At 36.4% G+C, this 13,884-nt stretch overlaps 1 protein-coding gene and 1 pseudogene across 4 annotated transcripts; one reads left to right on the top strand and one right to left on the bottom strand.

Annotated features, from left to right (window-relative positions):
• Positions 1–143: 143 nt before the first annotated feature.
• On the bottom strand, positions 144–2,368 carry LOC103949484 (annotated as a pseudogene).
• A 2,452-nt stretch (positions 2,369–4,820) lies between these two features.
• Positions 4,821–13,644, top strand: LOC103949448 (mRNA-capping enzyme). Of its 4 annotated transcripts, none has more exons than XM_048583608.1 (18): positions 4,822–5,077; positions 5,601–5,741; positions 6,446–6,581; positions 7,779–7,930; positions 8,153–8,236; positions 8,323–8,385; positions 8,668–8,799; positions 8,906–9,118; positions 9,433–9,555; positions 9,732–9,781; positions 10,482–10,644; positions 10,784–10,921; positions 11,497–11,619; positions 11,712–11,810; positions 11,981–12,070; positions 12,217–12,301; positions 12,834–12,964; positions 13,044–13,644. In XM_048583608.1, the coding sequence occupies exons 2-18, from the start codon at positions 5,616–5,618 to the stop codon at positions 13,188–13,190; spliced, it is 2,055 nt and encodes a 684-aa protein (XP_048439565.1). In that variant the 5' UTR covers positions 4,822–5,077; positions 5,601–5,615; the 3' UTR covers positions 13,191–13,644. The 4 variants fall into 4 exon arrangements, 3 of the variants coding, with proteins under 3 accessions (XP_048439566.1, XP_048439565.1, XP_009358839.1); XM_009360564.3 differs by having other exon boundaries at positions 5,507–5,741; XM_048583609.1 differs by lacking the exon at positions 13,044–13,644 and having other exon boundaries at positions 4,821–5,077; positions 5,507–5,741; positions 12,384–12,866.
• Positions 13,645–13,884: the final 240 nt, after the last annotated feature.

Here is a 13,884-nt window from a genome sequence, read left to right as displayed (position 1 = left end):
CAATAATAATAAATATGATGGTGATCAACTGGGCAATATTAATCTTTACCGTTAACTTCTTTTGAAATTCAGTTAGTATGATTTGGCAAATGATGTTTCCCAAATGTTGGTGGGTAACTAAGTTGTTTTATTGGGACAATTCTTACACTAGATAAGATAAGACATGTGGTTTGATGAAGGATCAACGAAGAATTATGTGTTTCTGAAAAGTGTCCTGTAAATATCGTGGTATGAGTATTCCAACCCAAATTTTCTTGTGTCTAACTGAAACTACTCGGAGATCCATCACTAAGTGAATAAGAACTAGTATTGCATCAATTTTGTTGACATTTGAGTTCAAGTTTGAACGACTAATGGTTATCAATATCCGCTAGTTTTTTTGTTTTGTTTTTTTTATTCCACACACATCAACAGTTAGAATCACAAGAGAAACATGCTCCTAAAATATCTCAATATCCAAGGTAATGGAGGAGGTTGCAGGGGTGAAGGCAGGGGAGGAACTGCATAGAACATAGAGCTTTTGTCAACACCGGCAGGGTTTCCAGTGGACAATGCCACAATTGCAGCAACCAGACCTGCGGCTCGGCTCTGTGTGGTTGTAATTTGAACGGACATCCTGGAAATTGTCGTGCCCATCAGGACCAGTAACTATGGCCTTAGCAATTGTATTTGGATTCGGTTTCTTACTGTCTCTCCATTTTAATCCCCATTTGCAACCATACTTTTTCTTTCTAGTAATGGATGACTCTATGGTGGACCTGCTGTGGAAAACGTTCACCAAAGCGGACAATGTAGCTTATCCCCCAAGGATTTTTACTGAGAATGTAATCGATTTGGGTCCTGGCAGACCTGCGCGGTTCTTCGGTAGGGTAGAAACTGGATCCGCAATGCCATCCAGGTAATAATCGTTGTATAGTTGAGCTAAAAAAGCTGCATGGATTACATACTGAAGAGGTCTTGGCCTTCTTTTGTTCAATTGAATCGGCCCTCCCTTTGTTCTGTTGAAGCTAGCAAAAAGGGGAAGGTAGGAGCACATTGTTTCATCAATCTGACGGTGGAATGTCCTCAACATCTCTTCGTAAAGGTACCCAAAACTGAAGAACAATCTCAGCGGGCTTAGAAGCAAAAAAGCACCAGCATGCCTGTTGTCCCAGCTAAGTACCCTATTCTTAGGGTCAGTCCACAAATATTTTTCACGAGCAGCCAAGTTGGGGTTAGTGACAAGTTGAAGATAAGATGGGTTCCACCCCACAAAAATATTCATCCCAAAAACCAGTGGAATTGTAGATAGGGGAAAACGGGTCTGCATCCACCTTATACTTTGCACCTTGCCCTATGGTAGCAAATCCGAAGAGTAAATTAGCATCGTGAACAAGTTTTTTAGAGTAATCTGTATTGTTTTTGAAAACAATGGATGCAGAAGCCATTTCTGCAGCAAAGGTCAGGCAATTATAACACTCATGTCGGATTCTTGGATGGTCAATATCCTCCAGACGTATCCAACGGTCGTGAGTTTTCTCCTGATCACCACCACCAGCGGACTCAGTGTCATCAACCCCTCTAACATATATAACCATATTGCCAATGGAATCAGCTGCGGAGGAATTGAAGGTCTTGAGAAGGTAATATGTACCTCACTTGATGATGTCATACACATGTTCTAGTTCTCCCAGTGCCGCATATTTTGCACCGTATTCGATCACACTCCAACTCAACATGGTCATGGCAAAAGATGCAGGAAAGCTGTACTTGCTCGCTTCTCCACTGTCATAATATCCACCACCAGATTTTTGGTGTTAGAGTCGCCGTCACTCAAGCAGAAGTCACCTCTCCATGAAACATTGTTGTACTTGGGGAGTTTTCCGGATCGTTGGGCATTGAAAAATAAGAGGGCTTGGTGAAGCGCTGTGGTGTAGTTGTCAGGCACAGACGGGTGGACATGATGGTGGCTCCGTTGGGCAAGCTTTACTATAAGAGTGATTAAAGCCACCAAAATGCCAACCATCACCACACTCTATATGGTGACGCTAAACTTTGCACGACAAATCTTCCTCATCGACATAAACATCGTCTTTATTTCCTGGCTTCAACAGTCGCCCTTGCTTCACCTTGTCCGGCGGCAGTGCCCCTGCCCTATCCTCCGCCTCTCATCGTCTTTATTTTCTGTATCATACACATTTATTGTTATGCATCACTTTGTACTATTCTCTCAACAGACAGCTTGGTGTGGCTGGACAACCAAAAGGGCATCTATATGGGGTTTGGTAACTAAATTCATTACATTTCAACATACTCTTTTGTTTTGGGTCTTTTCATCTTTGGTTTTTACTTAGTTTTGGGTCATGTACTAGAATAGAGCATTCCAAAACTCCACCTAATATTTAGCTTTGTTCAGAGTGTGAATCTCGTATTAGAAATTAATTTTGCGTAATAATTCAAAATGATATTCGATTTCTTCACCTCATTTCCAATTGGTCTTGATATTGGAATCTCAACTTTTTGTATGATATCAGAGAGTAGGTTCGTCCACATTTGAATTCCAATGACTACACATGCTCACGTCATTTAGTTAAAATTATTCACATTTAGACTTGAAAGCCTGTCACACATGATATTCAACTTCAAGCAACGAGAGATTCTTAAACATCTCTATTTGTATATCTTCTTAATGAAATACACACAAAAGATATGCAACTAATCATAATATAATTTCTCTCATGCAACATGTAAGTACTTTGTTGTGGATTAAAATGAGACCAACTTTGACGTTTATATCAAACCAACAAAGTTTATGCAATGAAATGTCAGTTTCACATCAACAATTAAAATCACATAAGCACGAGTGAGCAATTGACTGTAACATAGTTATCGCTTATTGTAACAATTGACGGTCTTCTCAGTAATAAAGCCTATAAGGGTATATGAGTCATTCTAGGAAATGAAAAGGACAAAGGAAGGATCAAGACTCGAGTGAGTTCAAATCTTTTGCATCTATTTAATATGCCATCTATGCGACATGTCTTATTTATTGACACCTGATTATTTATTTTAATCCCATCTAACAGTGTTTCTTTAATAAAAGAATTAAAAAAAATTAAAGATAATCAAGACAAAAAAGACGCGTATCACTCAAGTACATAGATATAGAGTCTACACAAGATTTGAACTCTCAAGACCCACCCAGAAGAGAAGAGTATCAAGATGGCCAAGTATTTTTTGAGAAGAATAATACTTGGCTATTCAAAGGATGAGTATGAGTTTCAACTCAAAATTGTTCGTTATCAATTCATAGAACTTCAAGTTTATGATTAGAACTATTCATATATAAATAACTCTATAAAAATTGTCTTTGCAAAAAACCAATTAAAACCAAGTTCGTTTAGTCATCAAATTGTATACAAATAAGTCTATGTATTTGCTACAATAGATTGACTAGACAATCTTAGTTTTAAGTCATTTTTTGCAGAGATGACAGAGTAATTCATAATATAAATAGTTATGATCATAAGTACAAAACTTTGTGATACGAACACAATTAGTTTTGAGCAGAAGTTTCTCCTCAAAATAAACCAAACGAATGAGAATTCTCGCCGGATCCTCTTTTTGAGGATCTCGGGGATCCTCCAATCACATCAGTTCGTCGTACATCGTGCGGTCATAAATTATTGTGATTTTTTTATTTAAAATTGAATGTAAACAGTACCTAACAAAACTGGTCGTACGATGTATTATAAACGGATGTGATTGGAGAATATTCGGAATCGTAAAGGATTCGGCGAGAATCCTCTCTCAAACCAAACAATTGAATCCACGTGGTGGGTTGTGATTGGAGAGAAGTGTCCATCACTTAAAACTCTACGTTTTCTTTTGTCGTTTTCACAGTTCTGTCAATCTTAAGACATGCCATTTTTTCTTTCCAATTTTCACGTTCCTTTTTAATGTGATATATGATATCCTTTTACCAACCTTATTTAATTATGAAAAAAAGACTTATCTACGTCATCGTAATGCATGTATTTAATTTATTCGAAGTTATTAAAGTGGAAACTACTTTTTGGAGAATATGAGGATCAACCTTAAAATGGTGTTTCAAACTTCATCCATCTTAAAATACAATTATTGTCTCATCCTTCACCCATTTTTTATCTCATTATTTCTTAAATTGTGTTTCAAACTTCATTTTCTTGGACTCTACTCTTTAACGGCCATGGAGAGAGATTTTGCACTATTATCAAAAAAGTATATTTTTATATGACTGTTTCACTTATTACGCGATCTGCACACCATAAAATTAGAATTAAAATTAGAAAAATAACCAAAAGAAAGGTGAAAACAATTACCCACATCACATAACATCATGATCCAACAATACAATCTCATTTAAAAAAGTGAGTACATAATTACATTATTGGATACAAAAGCCACGATAATAGTTGAATAAATTTTACCACCAGTTAAATCAGGACATATTAACTGCATTTTCCCCTTTGATCATAGAATACTTGTGTCACGTGGCGGTACCTAAAACCAAAAGAAAGTAGTTTTTATTCTTTGGTAACAAGTAATTTTCCTTTCTTTTTGGCCAAACAAAGTAAGTTTCCGTTTTTGATAATTTACTCTAGGGTTATTTTCTTCAAGTTTCACACTTTTCACACGTGTACAAGTAGTTAAAAAAATAAAAATTTGTTTTTTTGAAAAATTCAGAGTCATACGCTTGTATAAATTCATCGTTTTTTTCTGGAGGGTTTTTATCCGTTTTGTTTATTCGATTCTCCGAACTGAATCGTGCATTCCTCTCTCTCTCTCTCATGACATGGATTGATTAATGAAACCATCTTGAATTTTTACTCTCTCTCTCTCTCTCTAAACCTACACACCCCACACTTTCTCTCTCTTAGGGTTTCGCAGAGAGCTTCCCAGTTGCGAGGAACAAGATAAACAGAACAATCTTTAGGGTTCTTGGCTTTCTTTCAACTTCCAGAGGAAGCCGCTGGGTTTGCGCTGATCGCGGAAGTGTTAATTTCTCACGGCTACTTCAGGGGAACGGTGAATCGGCTTCCGATTGCAGTTTCGTGAGGTTTGAGTTCTTTCTCGATAACTGTGAAGCTTTTGGAGTTTTGGAATTCGATATTTGTATGGGAAAGTTTTATTTTAGGGTTTGTGGTTTTGGTTTGCTAATTTTGGTGCTGTTAGAAATTGGAGGGGAGATGAACAAATGGAGGGTATTTTATGGGGGTAGGGCTTTGGGCAAAGCAAATTTAAGCAAATTTGTAGTTAGATTAAGTTGATTAGGAGTACATTACATGAATTTTATACTTTTGCTCTGCTTTCCCATGTAAGCCAAATGCCGTATTTCGGCCAAGCAGTATAGTCTACATTTTTCTTTTTCGGTTTCGAGACAAAAGATTCTACGCCTATACAGGAGTATCGGTTTGTAAACTATGTTACTTATTAGCTTTTAGTTGCTTACATGGATTGGTTATTGACAATGTGCGCATTTGTGCAGCTGACGGTTTGAAGCAATATTTGAATGTAAGGTTGTTTACAAGTTATCAAGGGAGAGTCCCCCTGACCATTTGATTCTGCGTTGGTAAATGTAGTGTAGAGGATTATGAATGATTGCTGTCATGGACTTGAATGCCTCGCCAGTACCTGAAGAAGATGAGGATACTTTTGAGAATCATATAGAATACATTGCCCCAGAAGAACGTATAGAGAGTGGAGCTGATATAGCACGGCGGGTACTATTTTTTTCTCATTTAAATGGCCTATCTCTTGCTCATGTAGTGGCAACTGGATCATATCGTTTCTTTTGTTAGTGTAGTTATTATTCTGGCCATATATGCTTTTGTTTGGGATCTCCAGCGAGATTGAAAGCATTACAGGGCATTTTGCATTGTTTTTGATTGATTATAGTTGGGGGCATTCATTACATCTGAAGCTTATATCTTTCCATGGCCTTTGGAATTGATGGATATTATTTTGTATGCAAAAGGTTGTATGGAAACAACCATAAACTTGGTGGAAGCCCTTGCAACATTTACGGTCATAAGACGGGGATTTAGAAATTTAAAATAACATAGGAGACAAAATACTTTATGCTGCTATATTGAACTGCATGTACAATTTTTTGAAACTAATATGTTGCTTCCACCTCGCTGTGGGGCAAACAGGTTTTTTTGTCTGGTTATATGGGGGAAATTATGCCTTCGGAAGTTTTACAACTCTCTCTCTCTCTCTCTCTCTCTCTCTCTCGCTCTCTCATGTGCGTGCGCACATTCCCCATGCGCACACCTGTTAGCACACACACACAGCAGTTCACATACACAAAGATTAGCCATGAAATCTTTTCATTCTTTTTCATTTTATTTTATATATTATGTATATATGTTGATCTCAACATTTTATGTGCCTGGCTGCTGATCTTGTGTCTTCCTTGTATTAGGAGCGTGAAGAAAGACGTAAGCGATTGAAACGAGAACGCCCAGATGAAAAACCAGTGCATGTTTCTCAACCCCCTGCATACGATTCATATCAAACAAAAAACCCCAAAGTTTACGACAAATCTAGGCTCCCCAATGGTAAGTATGCTGTCTGTAGTATTTTTTTAGGTTTACTAATATGTTTTTATTTCCATAAGTTGCATTGCTTGGTAGAAGTTATATAGAATTACATTTTCATCACTTCCATGATAAGCATTAACTGAATTATTACCGTTTTCTGTTACGTTAAAAAGTGATTCACCCTTTCATAGAAACTTTTTTTCTTTGGTATTGGTTTCTTGTATGGAGACTGAGTTTAATGCTATAAATTTTTAAACTTCAATGTTATTTGTCATTTTAATCTTGGAATTAAATTTCTTCTTTTGATATTGAGTTAGCGGGTTTGACCTTTTAGATTTTCCAATTATTTGAACCAAACTCTAAACTCATGTGGAGATATAGTGTGCATATTGATATGTCCCGACTGTATGTTAAATGAATGTGTCATGATTTATTTTTTTATCATCGTGCTAATTAGTGAGATACATTTAAATCACTAGTAGCCTTCTGCACTTGTTCTGTGTGGAGAGAGATGCTTTCTCCAAAATACATATAGAAGTGAAGAAGATAAAATGGGAAAATAAATTTGATTCATTTTATGGATGAATTTAATTTCAAATGCATTAGAATGCTCAACTCTGGTTCAGATGGAGAGGTGGTTGTAGATGGTTTTGGGGTGGTGGTCACAACTGGAGTGAAATATGTTTCTCAAAGGAGTGTGAAGAAATGGAATTGGATTTGAGTTGTGAATTCTAGTAGTTTTTTTTTTTTTTTTATAAAGATGAAATTGATGAAGTAATCGGTTTACTGCCTTTGGGTGAGTTTGGTAGTTCACTTACCTAGCTATCCCTATCATTTAATTCTTCCATTAGTTTTGGGATGATGTGGAAGGGAATTGTGTATTTGAAATAAATAAAATTTGATTCATCTTGAAGACCGTGGCTCAAAAATACTGGTGTTCCCTTTATATACTAGTATGGATAAAGGATTTTAGACCTTTATCTGGGGAAATAGTTTCTGTCTGTAGCACTTATATGACTCAGGAATGTGCTTATTTGGTATTACTTTTGTTGTTATAATTTGTGATATTATTTTAAAGTTGATTAGCTTAAGAATCCTAGTTTGTTTTCTGTATTTGCATCTAAAGAGTTATGTGTTTTAGTTATTAGCTTCAATTGCCATCTTCTTGGAGCTTAACTTCTGTCATTTCTAATTACATTTTTCTTCATAATGCAGGTTGGTTGGATTGTCCGGCAGCTGGTCAAGAAATATGTTTCATGATACCTTCTAAGGTGCCACTGGGTGAATCGTACAATGATTGTGTTCCTCCTGGTAAAAGATACTCATTTAAACAAGTGATTCATCAGCAAAGAGTTTTGGGAAGAAAGGTAAGGCTGCTGAAATTATGCTCCTTTTCTTCTAGTCTTATTTTTTTCTTGATAATTGAAAAGTAGTTTTTGTCACATGCACTAGCTGTCAAAGTTTGGATACTGTATGTATATATTTCTTTTTTGGACAACGGGAGTTGAACTAAATAGTACCTCTATGAGAGTCATTCTGTCTTGTTCAATTGTTGAAATGATTTTAAGGTCGTCTTCACTCATTTTCAGCTTGGTTTGGTGATTGATTTGACAAATACTTCTCGCTATTATCTAACATCAGATTTGAAGAAGGAGGGTATTAAGCATGTCAAGGTGAGTAGTAGATTATGGTACAATTTGTATTCCTTGGTACTTCTGTCTGTATTTTATTATTTATGGAATTGTGTTCGATAATGTAGATTGCATGCAAGGGGCGGGATTCTGTGCCTGACAACCTTTCCGTAAATCAGTTTGTATACGAGGTTTGTTTCATTTTTCACACTTGCCTGTCCACTATGTGTGAATTTTTTACCAAATTTTTTTGGCTGCAGGGATGATTCTTTTGTTATTCACTTCCATTTCAATTGCACTGTCTGTTTCTCAGTTTAGTTATATGTTTATTTTGGCCACGGGCTTGCCTATTTATATGCGAGGAAGGAAGCTTTTTTATTTATTATTATTTTTTTTTCAAGATATCACATATACTCATTGTTTATGTAAGTAAAATTCTGGTTATGATGCTTTATTAATTATTCTCATTTCAGGTTATACAGTTCCTGTCACGTCAAAAGCATTCGAAGAAATATATTCTTGTGCATTGTACACATGGGCACAATCGCACAGGGTATATGATCATCCACTACCTAATGCGCTCATTACCAATTTCAGTCACTCAGGTAATTATGAGGTCGTTTTAACTGTCTAAATGTAGAGTAAACCAACCTGCTTTTATACTCTTATCTTATTCTTGTTATTTCTCTGATGCTACATTGTATTACACAGGCATTAAAAATTTTTGCGGATGCACGTCCTCCAGGAATTTACAAACCTGACTATGTTGATGCTTTATACTCATTCTATCATGAAAGAAAGCCTGATACGGTTGTCTGCCCCTCAACTCCTGAATGGAAGACTTCAGAATTTGATCTTAATGGCGAAGCTGTTGCAGACGACGACGACGACGATGATGGGGGTCCTGCTGCTCCTGTAAATAATGTATGCACCGTCTTTATAGTGGAACTCTTTCTATTGGATATGATGTATTTCTTTGCCAAATGAATGACACTTGAAGGTCGGACAATCCAGTAAAGGATAAGTGGTCATCTGTTTTTTTTTTGCATGGCATTGATGGAGGAGTAATTTTTATTTTATTTTTTTGTAATGTGTTCTGTTCATTATTTGTAATCCACCCCATACTTCCTGTTTGATCATGTAATGGAAACAAATGACCTTTTGCTTCGTTATCATGATACATGTTTGTTTTTTATTGTTGTCTTCACTGTAGTTTTAACATACCTCTTCTATTTCAGGAGAGTCTGGATACAAATGGATTGATGACAAATGATGATATCTTGGGCGATGAGATACCTTGGGACCAGCAGGAGGCAATGCGGCAGTTCTGCTATCAGACTCTTAAGCTGGTTAATGTTGGGGTAGGCATGTTGAGACCTATCTCTATTCTTGATGGTTTTTGGCTTTTGCTTCTAACTCCACAAATATCTGAGATCTTGAGTTAGCCTGTTTTGATTTTTTGTCACATATTTTAGCTTAATTCCAAATTGCATCCCATTTTAGTATTTTACTAGAACTTTATTTTCTTTCATTTCAGCCTAGAGGAAACTCGCAATTCCCAGGGTCGCATCCCGTGTCTCTTAACAGGTGATCCTTGCTCCTTTTTTTGGTTTAGGTTTCCTTTTTCCTAATTTGAGCATATAAAATTTCTTCATTTTTACCAATTGTAACTTTCTTTGACTCAATAGTGATATATGCGATAAGCTGTACAATTTCATCATAACTTGGTGGGCAGTATCTTGAAATGAACTTTCTTTTGTTAACATGCTTTGTGTTGTGCATTTTAGTAAGTAAGAACATTTGATCTGTAAAGAAAAGTTTGATGGGCAATTATCACGCAATGTTTCATTGGAATGATAACTGAAATGGTAACTCAATGTCGTTGTTGACATCGACAATGAATCTATTGAAATTGGTGGATGCTGCTGGAATTGATATTTGAAATGTTGTATGTAAGCACAGTTTGTAGTTTGTTTTCTGCTTAACAAAGATATATTTCTAGCACTGTTGAAGCTTAGTTTGAAAAGAGACCCAACGTGGCTTGACATTTGATCGCATATTAGATATTTGGAGGTGTAATGTGCTTGGTTTCGTAATAGTTGGCTGATAGATGACAAATTCCTTGTGCATCTGTAAAGACTCCTCGAGTACTGCATATCAGATATTTACTCTATTCTCATATATTGTTTTATACATGTTGCAATTGAGTATTGTAGGTCTTTTTTACTTGGTAATGCTCCATTTTGAGATTGTCATCTGAATGGACTTCCTTCTCACATACATGCAGGGAGAACTTACAGTTGTTAAGGCAACGTTATTATTATGCTACATGGAAGGCTGATGGAACACGATATATGATGTTAATAATGATGGATGGGTGTTACTTGGTTGATAGAAATTTTAATTTTAGAAGGGTCCAAATGAGGTTTCCCTGCAAACACACAAATGATGTATGTATACACTTACTTTTGCAAGGTTAATGAGGGAAGATTTCATCTCCCCATTCAGCTGTATCCTTCACAAGTTAGAGTGACCTTGTTTGTCTCCTTTTTTTTTTTTTTTTTTTTTTTTTTCTTTTTTGTCTTGAAGGGTTTAGCCGAGAAGACTCACCACTACACATTACTGGATGGGGAGATGGTAATTGATACCGTGCCTGATTCACAGAAGCAGGAGAGAAGATACCTGATCTATGATATGATGGCAATCAACCACCTTTCTGTCATAGAGGTTGGTGTGCCCTTTTTCTGCGCCTTTTTTTGTATCCCTTTTAGGGTGATCTACCTTTTAAATTATGGTTGCACAAACTTGAGAATTTAAGATATTGTATTTATAATCACATGGTATATGCTATATGGTTGTGTAATTTACCACTCGATTATATTTTTGAATTCATTTTTCAAACTTTGGCTAGATTTTTGTGCAAGCAAACATGTAAGTCATTTGCCAACGGTAACACACTGTAAACCGAACACAGGGAGTGAACTTTCGGATATAAAAGGAGTCCTAAATTTTGAGAAGTAGTCGGGAACGTGCACAAAGGTCTCTGTAGGCTTGTGTTTTGTTAGGTATGGAACAATCAACTTGAAGAGATATCTGCACTGTGATTTTTAACATCCGTATAATCATCAGTAGTGGTATCTGCACTGTGATTATATTGTCTTAAATTGTAAAATAACAGTTGGACCCATCGTCAGTATCTGCATTGGTAATGGGGTGTTCAAGGTTGTAAATTGCCTTAGTATATTATGTTCTGTAATGTTAAGCTACCCATTATACAGTCTAATATTTTAGCATTGTTGCAGCGGCCTTTTTATGAACGGTGGAAGATGCTTGAGAAAGAAGTCATTGAACCTCGGAATTATGAGCGCCACAATATATACCAAAGTAGGAATCCTTACTATAGATATGACCTGGAACCATTCAGGGTATGCATCAATAAACTCTGTGTTCAGATGTTGAACTTCATTCCGCTGTTTACTTTTCTGCTGGGATTGATTTTCTCAGTGTGTTCAATCAGGTGAGGAGGAAGGACTTTTGGTTGCTCTCAACTGTAAACAAGCTTTTGAAGGAATTTATTCCAAGGCTTTCGCATGATGCAGATGGTCTTATCTTTCAGGTGGTTCTATGAAATATGATTCGAACATTTTTATTAGTTTCAAATTACTTGGTTAGCTGTCAATATAATTTGTTTATTGCCATGTCAGGTCCTATTATTGGTTCTAAATTAGCTGTCCTCTCTCTGATTTGGTTGCAAAGAATTAATAATTTATATTTTTTATATGCTAGGGTTGGGATGATCCTTATGTTCCCCGCACACATGAAGGACTTCTAAAGTGGAAATATTCTCATATGAACTCGGTTGATTTTCTCTTTGAGGTTGTGCTATCAACTTTATTGAGTTATTTTTTGAAAACTCTATTTTGTCATTTAAACTATTTTTCTGTACATCTCTCATCCCTTTCCATATCTGCTGTAATTTCTTCTGTGCTTGTTTTCTCATATGAAGCTGCTTGTGTGGACAGGTAACTGATGATGATCGGCAGCATCTTTTTCTGTATGAACGTGGAAAGAAGAAACTAATGGATGGAAATAGAGTTGCGTTTAAAGGTCGACATGAATATCTTCAGATATACATATATATTTTTTCTTCTGTTTAAAACTTGACTCTGTATAATCATGATCTGTACAGCTGAAGTTTTGTATTGGGGTGCTTCAGATTTTTTTCTGTTTAAAACGTGACCTGGCAGGAGCTTCTCCAGAAAGCATTTCTATGACTCAAGCATTTTTTTCGGTTTTCAGAAAGCACTTTTAGCTCTTCCAGAAGCAGTCTCAATAGGCCCCAACTTTATAAGCAGATTTATTTTATTTCTTTTTGTTTAAACCGGTGGACATACATGTGGATACACTTGGATTGATCCCAAAAAAGAAAAATGTCCGGATGAGAACTTTTATTGTTTTTATAGCTTTCCCGTTATCGCTTAGTGTTTTGGGAAACCTAGATAAAATAATGGTTGCTTCATCGTATCATCTTCTACAATCTAATTGGCACTAACATCTGGTATTATGTTTTGCTGGGTGTGATTTGGTCATGATCCTGTTGTGTTTAACCTAATGCTTTTTTTGTATTCCTATGTAGCAGATGGTGAAGACCCCACTTCTTATTCTGGAAAAATAATCGAGTGTTCTTGGAACGGTGAAGAACAAGAATGGGTCCCTATGCGCATCAGGACTGACAAATCAACTCCAAATGATATCAATACGTACAAGAAGGTCCTTCTCCGCGTATTTTGAATTTGTTTTTCTTGTTTAATCCCCACTTTGGGCTCATTGATTGCTGATTTTAAAACAGGTCATGCGAAGCATAAAAGACAATATCACGCAGGACATCTTGTTGAATGAGATCTACGAGATCATTCGCCTGCCTATGTATGCTGATAGGATACGGAGTGATAGCAAAGCAGCCCAGCAGCATGCAAATGCAGCACGAAGGAGGTGACTTGCGGAGGTTTTAGCAACACTGGAGTTTCGTGCAAAGGTTTGCTGATAGCAGGTTAGCTTAGTGCTGAGGCTGCCCTCGGACACCTGCTTGGCAAGTCGTTCAGAGTTCTATATGGTCGTATCAGCTGGTGAATCACATATTCAGTGTAACTTCCTAAGCCTAGCTATAATTCGTAATGAGTGCTGTTCTGGCGAGTTGTTTGATCCAGTTTGGTACGGCGATAGCCCCTGGGATTGCTGTCACATTTATTTGGTTCTGATAGTAGTTCAGATGAAGAGGAGTAGGGTTAGAGTCAGATGTGTATATTTTGACGACGATATTGTTAAGTTGTTTAAAAGGTAGGCATTTTTTTAACGACCTAAGTTTTTGCCTTTCCCTTTTCATGTGAATATATAACTTTGGGAATAGGCAAGTAAACGACTCTACTCTCTCGAAACCCTGGTTTTAGTTACTCGTGTTTTTGGTGTTGTATTTGTTTTTGACCTACTCGTCGCAAATCATCACCGTCTATTAGGAATCCGGATCCTCTTCAGATCTTTTTTGTGAGGATTCTAGAGATTCGTGAATCGTGTTCATTCATTGTACATCGTGCGGTTAATTTTTATCAAATATTGTTTGTGTTTAATTTTAAATAATAAAATTTAAAATGATTTTTAACTACACGATACACGAATTTTTGAAATTTTTACAA

This window comes from the organism of the source record quoted next, unplaced genomic scaffold (assembly GCF_019419815.1).
Source record: "Pyrus x bretschneideri cultivar Hongxiangsu unplaced genomic scaffold, Pyrus_bretschneideri_v1 Contig2, whole genome shotgun sequence".
In the NCBI taxonomy this organism is placed as follows: domain Eukaryota; kingdom Viridiplantae; phylum Streptophyta; class Magnoliopsida; order Rosales; family Rosaceae; genus Pyrus; species Pyrus x bretschneideri.
Note: the sequence above shows the minus strand (reverse complement) of the source record. Positions and strands in the feature narration are given on the sequence as shown.